Source organism: Leptonotus elevatus, chromosome 5 (genome assembly GCF_054856555.1).
Source record: "Leptonotus elevatus isolate MCC_2025b chromosome 5, RoL_Lele_1.0, whole genome shotgun sequence".
NCBI lineage: Eukaryota > Metazoa > Chordata > Actinopteri > Syngnathiformes > Syngnathidae > Leptonotus > Leptonotus elevatus.
In genome coordinates, this window is record NC_141243.1 from 9,630,992 (window position 1) to 9,645,337 (window position 14,346).

Below are 14,346 nucleotides of genomic sequence, written 5' to 3' on the forward strand. Positions count from 1 at the left end.
TAAAATAGATTTGTAGATAGTGATTGCATAGGATACAAAGGCAACTCCTAACTATTAAATAAAAGATTAAAAACATTATTATACATCAATTACCATAAAAAGGAATCAGAGATTTAAAAAAAAGTATGATGGATGGTGGGTGGACTGTTGTCCGCAATGGGCGGAGACGCCAGCCCACACATCAGTGGAAGGAACGTGACGACGGGAGGTACCAAGGACGGAAGGACCGTGCGATTCCCTTTCGCTCCAGGAGGGGGGATCAATTCCCCTATCCTGGTCGAGGAAGGGCTCAATCCCTCATTCCTAACCCTAACCCTAACCCTAAACCCTTAACCCTTAACCCTAACCTTTATAAATCATTAGAAAGACTCTAAATCGTCCATAGGCATCAATGTAAGTGTGAATGTTTTTTTCTTCTTTATGTGCCCTGTGATTGGCTGGCAACCTCGCACCCAAAATCAGCTCTGATCGGTTCCAACACAGGCGTACCGCTTCCATCTGTTGCCTTGTAAACGATTGTCGAATGTGAGGGCCATTAAGGCTTGTTTATCGCACGTGCCCAATGATCCGTTCTAAGTGAAGCCACATGAGATACGACAGCAACGCATGATATTTATGCAAAAAAGCCGTGGACCCGGGTTCAAAACACCACCACTTAGCATCATGCCTTCTAATGCATTTCAGACAGCCGCAATTCACCTGCAATCGTTTTTTTTTTAGGAATTAACGACACCACAAGAAAAGCTTTTAGCTCATAAATCGGTGCATGTGAAAAAACGACTTTTACCAACATGAATTGCCTCGTAGCTGTCGGGGGTGCGGATCGTGTGGAGGGTAAGAAGAGCGGACCCTCCAAATTGGAAGTCAACATTCTGCGACTGTTCTAATGACGGATTTTCTTGTTTTTCTTTTTTCTTGGAGGTTGAAAATCTGCAGCATGTTTATGACAAAGGGGGTCTGAAAATGTCGGCCCTCTCTTGTTTCTCACTCCTTTTCTCTTCCGCTACCTCGCTCACGCGCACACACATATGAAAGCCCCTCCTCCATAATTGATGCAGTAGATAAGGCTCCCCGGGGGGGCCCCTCCTATTTTCCCCAGCTATTCGGCCATCTCCTGCTCACCTTCTTTCTTTTCCTCCCCTTTGGTCTCGACCACGAATTTACATGCTCAGCTCCATCGACGCTCGTTTCTGGATGGAGGTCACAAGTTTGATTCCGGCAATGCAAACCAAAGCGCGACCCCTGTGACCTTTCTGTCTGCTTGGCCTTCTCTCGTGTCTATATATCGAAATGACCCGTATATAAATTCCTCCTTCCCTACGTTGAGGCACGTACACAATCTGTAGACAGGACCAAGCGGGCGCCAGAAGCTTTTTATCACACTGTACCCGCATCCCCGTCCAGATGGGACGTGTCTTTTTTTTGCCTTGCGGAGATAGCCGGACACACACGCACATTTACACACACGCGCACTCGATTCAGAGGAAAAGCGAGCCTCCCGAGAGAAGCACTCTAATATTCACATCAGGCTTTGGTGCTCACCTTGCGCTTTTATTCTGATATTGCAGCAAAGAGTGCAGATAGTACGTTTCAGTTGACATAATGCACACACTTACCAGCGAAACTCCATTCATCACAACCACCCGCTTTCGGAAATATTCTTAATACACATATTTTATGGGCTTTGCTATTCATTATTCATTCATAATAAATAAATCTTGCCATAGAGAGCCCTTTTGAGGATGAAAAAAAAGAGTGTGTCACTTTGAGGCTTCAGCACTTCTTTAAGTATTTACATTGGAACTTCCATTTAAATCACACGCAACCAACGGATTCCGGATTTAGCAGACAGAAAAGAGTCCACTGAAAATGTAAATTCCAGATTAGGTTGCTAATTTGCTGAAATTCGTTTGGAGACAACCAGAGACTGGTACAAGTATTTCCGGCTGTGAGGCTGTGTGTGGCTAACAGATGTGTCTGCGTGGCGGCCATTTTGATTGTGGCAACAGCCCAAAGGCAATGAGAGGAAAGCATGGACATTAGCTTAGCATCGCTATAGGCACGCAACAAAAATGGAGCGCGTCGTATCTATCTATTCATATCTATGACTATTGTTTAATGGAGTTCACTTGTGTTCTTGAACATGCTAGTTTTGGTACAGTTTATAGTTGTTGTTTTTTCCAATCTAACGAAGATTGAAAAACAAAAAACAAACTCAGCTTGAGTGACCAGCTGTATGTCATTATATACTTTATGTTTCAAACGACTTGAAAACTTTTCAAATGGTTTTGAGCTCTTTTATATATATATATATATACATATATATATATATATATAAATAAATGTACACAAATTTTGAAAAAACAGTACTTCAATTTAATGGACAATCAGCTTCCTGGCCTCTTGTTTCTTTATATTTTTAATGTCTTAGTGATAAACAACTCAACAGTAATATTTACAAACACAAAAAAGCTACTATGATCGAATAAAATAAAAAGTAATAAGTGTATATATATATATATATATATAGAGAGAGAGAGAGAGAGAGAGAGAGAGAGAGAGAGAGAGAGAGAGAGAGAGAGAGAGAGAGAGAGAGAGAGAGAGAGAGAGAGAGAGAGAGAGAGAGAGAGAGAGAGAGAGAGAGAGAGAACCAGTCGTGTTACGAGCGTGGTCACGGAACCAATTAAACTAGTATCTCAAGTAGGGATGGGCAAATACTAGTATTGGGCTGACACCTGGCCTAATTTTAAAGTATCGGTTCTCACAACAGCAGCCGATACCAGCATTGACTGGCCTCGTATGGCTGCTTTGTAATCAGGAATTCGACGTTAGAATAGAAGAACAGAACATATCTATTCATGCTATATTGGGGTGTGTCTTTCTCAATTCTCAAGGCAACACTGCATGTATAAATATCCAAAACAGTACCCTTTCCCTGATTAATTCCTTTCCCAATTTGCTTTTTAAAAACAATATTGCGTATGTTACCATGGGCACGAGTCCTTGCCCATCATCAACTGAGCACAGTTTGACGGAATCGATATGAGCTCAAATTGTCCCGTAATGACTTCATGTCGGAGTGATGAAAATACATCAGAGATTTGCCTGCCTGCCTTATGAGAGATGCAGTCTGAGGTGTTTGCTGGTTAGGAGCTGAGAGGTACCTTGCGGCAGGCCTTGGGTGGGCGGGGCTTTTGTGTGTGGTGGTGGGGGGGGGGGGGGGTCCCTCGGCCCTTGAGGGATGTCGTGATCCCACCCAGCAGATGGGCCCATCGTCATGGGTGTCTCTGTGAAAACAAGCGTGCTCCAAGTAAAAAACATAGCAGCACAGCAGCCATGAATAAAACATGTCGCTGTGACTCCTATTTGACTCCGCCATGATGGCCTCCCTGTTTTTTTTTCTTCTCTTTCTGTCTATAAAAGCAACACAATGTTGTTGACGCAAGAATCACAGCCGACACACAAACAGGTTTATATTCCGCGGATGCGTTTGCCCTGATCGTTCGTATGTGGCAGGATAACAAGAAGTCTATTTTGAGGCACCGCCTTGAAAACTGCAGCCGCACGCACGAGATGTTTATGTTGTACCAGGAGAACAACAGGATGATATTCTATTCTAATAATAGTTCTTCAACAATGTAAAATCACTTTTTTTTTTCATGAATACAGTGGAGAGAAAAACGTATACAATCCAGTTCAAATGCTAAAGATAAAATCTTTCATCTTTTAATTTTCTTAAAAATGGGAAGTTCAGAATTAACCAATCACATTCATCTTGGCATCCATTTTCTCTTAAATTGGAGTCAGCACACATCAATCAGTATTTAAACATCTCAGATTAACCCCAAATAAAGATGAGATGTTCTAGTAGGCCTTTCCTGTCATCTTTGGCAGAAGCCCAAAAAGATTTTGTGTTAACAATTACAGCTATTTCAAACTGTTCATAATTCACTCCAACTCTTCTAAAGACATGGGTTCCAGTTTACAAAAAAAAAAAAAAGCATGACGCTGCCACCACCATGCTTCACTGAACATAACTTTTTGAACAAAGATCAAATTTTTTTTTGTAATTGGGCAAGAACGAGAAGAAGACAACACAGAACTTGACATTGTTTTATAGATGGAATGTTATGAGGGGATTTTACGCTGTGAGTCCAAATGAAAAGAGATCAAGTTCAGCCCTAATCTTGACCAAGTTTGGTTGTCTTGGTTAAAGTTAAAGCAAGGAGTATTTGTTCTTTTTTTTCTTTCAAATTGTGTTTAAAAAAATAAATAAATAAATAATCTTCTCATCTGAATACTCCTGCCTTTCTTTTCGCCCAAAAAAGGCCACACAAAAAACAATATATGCATCAAGTTAAAGCTATAAAGTATGCAATGATTTAAATAATAATAATAATAATAATATATATTTTTTTTAATTTTAATTATATTTATAAACGGCTCTTGCAAAATAAATTATTGCAGTTTCTGGGCTGATTCTTTAACATTGGTGAGCAACAGAAGTTAAAAAGTACGAATTACAATGCGCTCAAACCTTTCCCATCGGGTTATCAGGTAAGTTCATCGCCTCGATTACATTTTAATTGACTGTACATTCCCAAAAAAAAATACAATATCAAACCGGTAACATTTCATTTTTGGCAGTACTCCATCGTGACTAAGACATGCTAGCAGCTTCAACAACATAGACTCCAGCTTTAATTCTTTACTGTTTGATTTGTTTTCATCGCATTGAACGGTTCATCAGGAATCAATGGAGGATCCTGTAGCTTCTAGTCTGAACTTTTGCATTGTAACGTCAGCAAAGCAGCCACACATCATTTGACCTCTGCATGCTCAATTAATTGGTTAATTAATTGAGCGCTGGCCAGATGGGATATGAGGTGCTAAACTCCTCAGTGGCGAACGCTCCTAAATTGAGGAAGATGAATGGCCTTTTGAAGTACATCCAATCCAGCTAAAGTCTTTGATTAGCTCAAGGCGACCACTCTCATCAAATGCGCACTTCCCTTTGTGTTGCTTGGCCTCGGGGTGCCAGTCGGAAAAGTGTTTTTCTTAATCAAATATATGAACGATGGATTCTTGGACGTGCAACCTCATCCATCACCGCGACCGTACGCGCGCGCGCTCGTCACAATATTTGGACGTTCGCGAATGAGGCAAGAGCTGCTGCGCGCGGGTTGTAAATGAGCTTGTCACCGGTTAGTAAACACAAGCGAGGGTGGCTGTGAAGTTTGCGCGTCTGCGAGTGCGCCGTGTCACATCCAATGACGCGGGCGAGAACTTTGTTCCCTCGGGCTGAGCAGATGCGTGCCGTGCAAGCGATACACCGGGATGAAAAACTCTCCGCTTCACGCATCACTGCATGACGCCACACGTTCATTCGGGATCAAGCGCTGGAAGGCCCCCGCGATAACTCGTGAGCAGCTTTAGTCAAAACCTCCCAAGGGTTTGCATGCATTTTTTTTTGCAAAATGTTGCCACTTTTGGAGCATCTAGGCCAGTTTAAATAGTTGACATACAATAGTCCCCAAGCACCAAGATGCAGACCGGTACCGGGCAACAAGCCATTTGGTATAGAGCTGCACAAGAGAGACAGAAAAAAAAGAAGACGTTTTTTCTTTCTTTTTCTGTCAGGTTTTGAATAGTTTTGTGTCATTTGCAAACAAATTAATCTTTTGAGCGAAAATACTGAATGGAATCACTTCATGAAATTATCCATTAAAAATAGGAACCTTTAATCAGTCCTGTGACGAAGACAGACTAACCAGTAGTCCACTGTACTAGCATAAATATAAAATATATCATATGAAAACAGCTAGACTGTTTATCAAAAGGGATACTTAACACCTGTGACGAAAGAGTACAAATCTAAAACACTGGGTGAACTTTTTTTTTTTTTAATCAAAACGCTTAAACTTAAAACACACTTTTGAGTTCTCACGTTCTCACTCGCACAATTCCCCACAGTGTGCTTCCTTTAAGCTAGCTGTCACTCCCAGTTGAATCTTAGCATAAAATTGACACATAAAACAAAAGAAAAGCAAACACTGTAAATTTGAACTCCAAAAAAGTTCAAACAAATCAAACAAAAGTCCATTAGCTTAATGCTAACATATATAACAGAACACCGTACGCTGGCTCGTGCAAATTAGCATTGATGTTATGGTAGCAAACAATATTCACAGGCATATAATCTCTCTGCTCTTCATACTACAAACATAAAAATGTCCGCTTAAAAATCTGCGACATAGCATGGGTGCACGATTAGTTAACCCAGCATGAGTTACCGGTTACAAGGTATACCACGGTTTTAAAACATCACGCTTTCTAAACCATGACAATTTCCCCCCAGTTTTGCAAGTTATTTTTGTTTTGTTTGGAGTCATCACTTCCTGTTGTTGGCGCGAGCAGTCTGTGAGAAATGTACATTTACGAACGCAACACCCATCGCTCTTTGACAAATTCACAGTAACGTTAATATACTGTACTTGAAATGGACATTTGCTACCAGCTACGAGGGTTAGCATGTCTACAAGCGGTGAAATAAATACTCTAGACTTGCTACCGAGGCAGAGAACTAGCTAGCTAGCATGGCTAACATCGGGTCATTTTATGAGAAATAAGTACTTTTCCTGTTGCACTACATTTTGATTTTCTTTTTTTGAAAACAAGTTGCTGTCACACATGCTCACGCGAAAACAATAATGTCGTCACACATACGATCAAATGTTCATCTAGTCAGGCAGGTGATGCCGGTAGAATTGGAGCTGGCTATCGTAACGAACGCCGGAGCATGACAGCAAAGACGTCATCCTCATGAATCCTTAACTAAAAGTCCATCAATAAACAAACACAGCACTAAATAAACCACCAGGAGACGAGGGAGCGTCTGACCCCTTTTGTAGTGCTTTTTACCTCACACGGCAACGGCACGTCACCACAAACTCAAGGTGGATTACAGACATATCGGTTAGGGTGGATTGTTGTCAAATAGACGAATGATACATGGTATGTTGAAGAAATATGCAGCCCGAGTCGGATTTAGGTGAAGGAATTTGGATTTGAGGGGAACGGATTAGGAGCAGTGCGACGTCGGTGTGTTGCGGAGGGTTAAAGACAGCAAGGAATGAAATTAACAGAAGATCATTCAGTGCCAGCTTTACCCTACATATACTTTTTGGGATTGAACATCTGGATTCTTAAAGACATTTTTTTTTTTTTTTTAATGGTACCTGACATTGAATGAGTTTTCAGGTGGTCCTAAGAAGTAATGACGCAACGAAGACAAATGTTCTAATTTTAGGAATGAGGACAGGAATAAAACTTTAATGAGTAACCTTTTTCAAGCTTTTTTTTTCTTTCTTTTTTTAAAGGAGGCTTTTGTTTTGCTGCCATTTGGTTTCTTTGACCCGCTGTTCATCCATTCATCCACGATCCATCTGTTGGCAGGATAAGACGAAAAAAAATCTGCTGGAACAGTATTTTATAAGTCACACTCAGTTTGTATAAAAAAAAAAGATGGAAGGATGTTTTTCCAATAAGGTGTATATGATGTATGAAGAACTCATTATTAAAAGTATATGTGGTCACCAATTAGCATTCTTGTTTTCATGCCAAAATGCTATATTATTATTTCCGCCAAGGCATTGGTTCTTCTGTTTGTTTTTGTTTATTTGCTTCTAATTAGATACCGTATTCTTCCAAGGATGTTCCCATTAAGGTTTAGTGGAAATCAACACACACTGACGGCAACCTAAAACCATATAGATATCTTATTATATTTCAAAAACACCGTGTACGCATATGTAGGCGTTATTATAGGGATTGTCAGTTTCAAATAAGTAAATAAAGGTAATAAAAATATAACAACCTAGAGTATACCAGAGGTCATAATAACAAAAAAAAGTACATTATTCCCCAGCAAAAGCTCAGCCTTGATGATCAATGGGAGAAAAAAAGTATTTATGAAAAAAAAAAACGTTCTATGTCTACAATTCAATAATAACTTCTAAGTAGAGCCAGTGTGCGGCTCAAAAGCATAAAGTAATACTTTCCCCCCTCTTGACTCATTAAAAAGTGAGGTTTCATCTATCCAAAATAATTTTATCATCTAACTTTTGCCAGGTTAGGAAAAGCTGTAGCTTGTGTGATTAAATGTCTGTTTTCAAAAGGAACAAAAAAATCCATTTCCAAGGCTGCCAGTAGAGGAAATTATTGTTAAAAAAAAAAATAAGCTGAATTCTAACCGAAACCAACGCTGTTCTTCTTTGAGAGCAAGTGCACTTAAAGGCAATTACAGACATTAGGGAAGATTGTGTTCTTTGCTGATAAGAAGCACTTTTAACAGCAGGTACTCAAAAAACATTGGACACTTTGAATATCAATTCAACAAGTCTTTTATTAATGATACATTCACAAGTGGAGTGTGTGAATGGAGGTGCTTGTTGCAGAAAACCATTGAAAAATGGGATCGTCAGTGAATTCAAATCCACATTTGGCCCATATGGGAAGTTGCTGCCTTTGGTGTTGAAATAAATAATGAAGCCCACAAGACGTTATCACTTGTCATTCCCTCGCGGAAATCTTTTGAACTGTGGAGTAGAGCTTCTCCAGTAAATGGGGTACGCGTGTACAGAGAATCGGGTTTAATTGGAGCATTTTTCCTCTTTTCGAACCAAAGATGTCTGATTTTTCAGGGCCGACGGACAGTCGCAAAAGTTAAAATGTGCAATATTTACAATCCCAAATTAATTATTTAAGTGATAATTAGTCCGATTTTGATATTTTCCCCCATCCATTTTGATCAAAATCAGCATAGTCCGGATTATTAGATTACCCAGATGGCATTTTTTTCACATCATCAAGAGAAACTCATGTTTTGCAAATAAATCATGAGCGGCTCCTCTTTTGACCAGTTTGTCCGTGCACAAGTTGGATCACAGGACTTTTTTTTTTAGGGACACTCCCTATGGCATTGATGACCACCATTTTGGTCTCATGATAGTTTCAATTTTCCCCAAACAGAGATTCCATCACATGGCTAAAATGAGAACACTAAAAGTCCAGATTGGCAATTCGCACAAGAGATTCCCTTTTCCAAGGTTTTGAAATTGGATAAATAAAGCAATAACTACCAGATGAGGCCAAGCGGTTGCCGTCAGACATTTATAAATTATTTATAATGTATAAATAAATAAATAAATAAATAAAAGACATGTTTAATATGTTTTACAGTATACTTAGTAGGAAAGGAGAGCCACAAAGATCTCAACTTTTCACTTTTCATCTCACATATGATTTCAAGAGTGTTCCAAAAATCAATAAAGTCAGCGAATGTTTGGTGTCAAAACTCTTAAACTTCTGTCAGATTGCTCCTTTCCGCCCCTTTTTGCTAGCCCAGCACTTAAAATCATGGCTCGCTGGCTACTTTAAGTGTTTAGATACAAAGAAAAAGGGGAAAACAAACCACACTGTGTGTATTGCACACAGGAGTAACATCAGCTTCCTGTACTGAGCAAATAACAACCAACAGGACACGACTTTAAGGGTGTTGGAAGACTGCAGTGTTTGTCTGAAGACAGCAACGTACGACGCTGAAAACATAACGACGACGATAATGTTAACAAGCTTGTGAGCAATCCCTCTGCAGTATCGCGGCGAGGCGGTGAAATAAGGAGAGACAAGCTAAATCAGAAACGCAACGAGGGGGCTACTGATGTGAGGACGTCGTGTCCGTATCAGCGCGAGACTGGCTGGCGCTTCTAATGAGCCTCGTCTGTTTTTCTTAATTAGGCCGAAATGAGTCACTCTCAGCCGACACCTGCCGCATGCGCTCCTCTGGGATGTGTTCAACTTCTGTATTATTCCCCGTGAAATAAAGATGGCGTGACACACGGATGAAGGCCGAGCTACTCTGGGCAGCAGGTGGCATGGCTTTTTCACTTGTGGAGAGGATTATTTTGTATCTACTGCTTTTGGTTTGGAAGATTTACGGAAACATAATAATGATTGTACGTTACTGTAATTGCAGACACTACCCAACATTCGCATTTGGACGTACAAACAGATTGGCATGCTAGTTAAAATATGGTTTGTAATACTTCTACAAGTCCGCAGTAAAAACATGACATTATTGTCATTAGCATCAGCTGTGCTGCGTCAGTTATTTAGCACACTGTGCTGTTGATAGCTTCTGAGCAATTAGCCTTAACATGCTATGATAATCACAAAACAACTAGCGATAATATTTCTGTAGCTAGGCAGCATGGCGGGGGTCTTCACTGTTATGGATCATTTGTAGAGATTAAAGCTCCTCAAGGTTTGTGTAATTTCAACTGGGCACTTAGACCAGCGGTGTGAATCCAGCTTTAGCTTCGGACAAGCTTCGAGGGGGTGAAAAGATATGGCAAAGCCCAATACAATGGCAACATGCTACAATGGAATACTGCTTGTTGCTAACCTCACAGGTTAAAAAAAAAAAAAAAGGTCGGTTGCAAACGTATCAACGGGAGCGGTACAAGATGTATTCTCTGCAGTTAGTGAACTTACAAATACCGCGAGTATTCTGCTTGCTGGCAAGGTTAGTTTATTGCTAATTATGCTGTAATTGCTGTATGGTAGGGATGGACAACTGGTAGTCCATATTTAATGTTCATAAAAATGAAAATTCAATATATATTTTCCATGAGCAACGGGGGCAAACTAGCAACCAAAAATGGATTTTAAAAAATCTAATATAAGAAAAAAAATGTGAATCCGAAGGTGTCGCCGAACAGCAAATATGAACTACAAATATGCAGGGGTTGAATGTTGTTTTAAGTTGGAATATCCCCATTCACCACTAGATGGCAGACATGTCTTACACTGTGAAAAAGTGTACAAAATGAGTTATTGCACCTAATATTGTTTTCTTGTTCAGCAGTTTTGTGCCGTCCTTGAACGGTAATTTTAATTTTTTTGTGGTTATTTTGTTGTTGGGTTACAACAGTATCTTTTATACATGCATTGAAAAATGAAATAAAATATATTAAGAGCACATATTTTGCACATAAGCATGCATTTTTTGTCCATATTTAAAACTTTTTTTTGTGTGACCCCTGCAGTAGCACTGATAAAATGTTTTTAAAAAAGTGGCCCCCACCTTGCTGTATGGCATTCACAAAATCCTCTCCTACACTCCAATATCCGAACACACTTGCCTAGAGGAATGGCCAGTGATGAAGGCAGAAAAACCGCATGAGAACATTGACAAGCCATCAAGGACAGAGGACGGAAAGTAGCACAGAGGAGGGACGGAGGGATGAAAGGACGACGGGATGGAGAAGGATGGCGATCCTACCGCCGGTAGCTGCGCCATCTGTGTTTACGCAACACAGCACTGCTCAACACAACACCACTTTGCAGACGACAAGAAGAAACATCTGCAAGGAGGAATGGCGCCAAAAAAAACATGGACGTCCATCCATTTTCTTATACTGTTCTGTATGGTGAGAAATAATAAGAAAGAAAAAAATAATGCTCCTTAAAGTTAATAAATTGCTCCTCAAATGAAGTCACTGATTAGCAAAAACACCTGAAAACTAATTTCTATTCATGGAAAAAAACGCATGTCTAATTTCTTCCTCAGAATCCCATGCGGAGCCAAATCACTACAAATCTGAATTCATCTCTAATGTAAACAAGCAAGAACAAAAGTACACCTCGCAGCCTGAGACAAAAGAAAAGGAGACAAGACAGAAGAAAGCGAATTGCTGTCAAAAAAGGAGGGAACACGACGAGCGAGCGAGGCACAGCCAACGGTAGAGTGACCGCAGAGACGGATATTAGTGCGGGCTGACAGGGCTGTCGTGTCTTGGCAGTGCCAGCTCCACTCCGGAGACGTCTTCCGCAGACGCTCCTCACAAGATAAACAGAAAAGACCGGGTGTCCGCAGAGAGACGCGCTGGTGGCAGGGAAAGTCCGGGGCAAAAATATGATTGTTATTGAGATAGAAAATGAATTGAGTTTGTTTTGGTGTGAAATATGGTCAAATATAGTTGGGGGGGGGGGGGGCGTGTATTGAAAAACTCTGTTCCCAGTAATTTGATTCCTAGGAATCGTTTGTTTCATTGCCTGACGATTCTGCTTAAAAATTGTTCTTAGAAAAAGAAAGAAAAAAAACACAGCTTGAGTTGTGCGGCCATTTCTCAACCGTTTAAAAGCGTCTGGATTTTGGCCGTGATTGGGCTCGTGTCACGGTGAGAATGATGGAAGAGTGAGAAGGAGAAAAAATATCCGCGGCAAAAAAAAGTGTTGCAAAATGGGCGTTTCCAACGTTTTTCTATTATCGAGCAGATTTACTACTTTTTTTACAGAGCAATTCTTTGTTTTATGTCTGAATAATTTTTGGATCAAGTTGAATGTAAAAGGAAAACTGTAAATAATCCCAAATGCTCGTTGCCAAAGTGTCATTTATTAGGAATAAAATAAAACAAATACCCGGTGGATTAAAGGAGAGCTCATATCCTGGCACAAATATTGAAAGGTAGAAGCTCTTCTTTAACATTGAAAACCCAATGATAGTTCACCCAATGAGAACTGATAACAGAATCAATAAAGAATCTGATTGGTAATGGAATTGCTAGAAAATCCATTCCCATTTGTCTCCAGTTAATCACAGGGCGCATTAAGCCACTCACACCATGACTAATTGAGAACAAAAGTCAGGTGAGTTGAATCACACCGCCAGTGACTTGCACGCGCACAAAAAAAAACAAAAAAAAACATCCAATCAACTTTAATAGCTCACTTCAAGTTTTACCCGAAGCAAGGTCGCGTCCATTGTGACGCGAGATCAAAACCACGGCGCTGCTTGTTTATCCCACAATCAGCCAAATTGGCCGAGCAAGATGGCTGGCAGAGAGATGAAAAGATGACGCACGGAGAAAATGTTGGGGACGCGAACGTGCGACGGGTCTGGCAGCTTCCGACTGGCTGCGCGGTGGAAAGCCAGAGCAGACCAGGCTGGATGCCCAACTTCGCCACCCATGCAGAGGGCAGTGGACCCAATGGGGAGCCACTTGTTGACAGTCGCTCTCCATTTTGATGTGTTTGTGTCAGCCGGGCAGGGCGTGGACGCACCGCACGGGTGGCAGACGACAATAATGACGCTTAACATGGTTGGAAAGTTGTGGAGGAGCACAGACCAGAAGTAGAAAAGAGAAGTGGAAAGGGATCATCGTAATTCAAGTGGAATAGCAAGACAATGGGGAAAAAAAAAAAAAAAGCAGTGTGCATGTTTGCGTGTGTACTACAGAGTAAAACAAGAGCAAAGTTCACCATGAACATTTTTCCCACGTCAGCTAATTAACTAACTTACTCATCAGTGTCAGGTCTTTGCAAATATTGCACTGTGATGTGTTAATATGAGCAAGTCTTGCCACAGTTACCCTAACAATGTAACTAGTTACTTTACTCAGTAATTACTTGCTTTAAAAAGTAACCTATTTGATTTATTACTTGATTTTAAAAGTAAGTTAAATTACTTAGTTGCTCTAATAGTCACTTTCGGCAGGTATCGACCCCCCTGCTTAACATAAAAATGACACCCAGTTTTGCCACTTAACTCATTTGCTCCCAAGAACGTATAAATACGTTCTATATTAAATATTCCTATGCTCCCAAAGATGTATTTATATGTTTTTTTTATGCTAAAGCATACAGATGGCTTTGATGCAGCCGCTGACCTGAAGAAAATGCATGACGCAATTGTAGTTATTAAAAAAACGACCAGCAGGCGGCAGTAGCAGAGTATAAGAGATCAACCAGGGCCATGTTGCAATAAGCTCTTTTCCCCACTGTTTTAAACAGATTTGTGAATAATGATGAAACTTAGCTATATTCTAATGCTAATTGCTGCAAAACGGAAACAGATCGAAATATACTTTATATACTTTTTCTGATCTAATCTTTCTTTTGGTAGGTTCCATGTTTTTATAGCAATAGAACACAATATTTTGTGGGCTTTGCAAAATCAGTCAAAATCCAGTAAAACAGCCAGGAGTGAAGAAGGTTGCTTCAGTGAAAATGACTGGCAGTGAATAAGTTAATTGGAAGTGCATTTTCAACAGAAACATATTTTTTTTTTTTTATTAAAATTAAAAATAAATACTTTTTGACTTACCATAATTATTTATTATTTTATTTAAAAAAAACATATTTTATGGATTTTATTTAACATAAATTTGCACAAAACAGTTAATGTTTAATTCCATGTCATTACTGTATGTTTTTATAAAATGTAATATTATAGAGTGCTATTTTTCTCAGTTAAAAAAAAAATACAACAATTTTTTATTGTTG

The 14,346-nt window shown here is 39.9% G+C and overlaps 1 protein-coding gene across 1 annotated transcript in view; it reads right to left on the reverse strand.

Moving 5' to 3' along the window:
* Positions 1 to 3,260: 3,260 nt before the first annotated feature.
* Positions 3,261 to 14,346, reverse strand: part of commd10 (COMM domain containing 10) — a 57,551-nt gene continuing 46,465 nt past the window's right edge. The window contains exon 6 of the mRNA XM_086075110.1: positions 3,261 to 3,287. Within this exon, the coding sequence (XP_085931236.1) occupies positions 3,276 to 3,287 (12 nt within the window). The 3' untranslated portion in view covers positions 3,261 to 3,275. The remainder of the gene's footprint in view (positions 3,288 to 14,346) is intronic.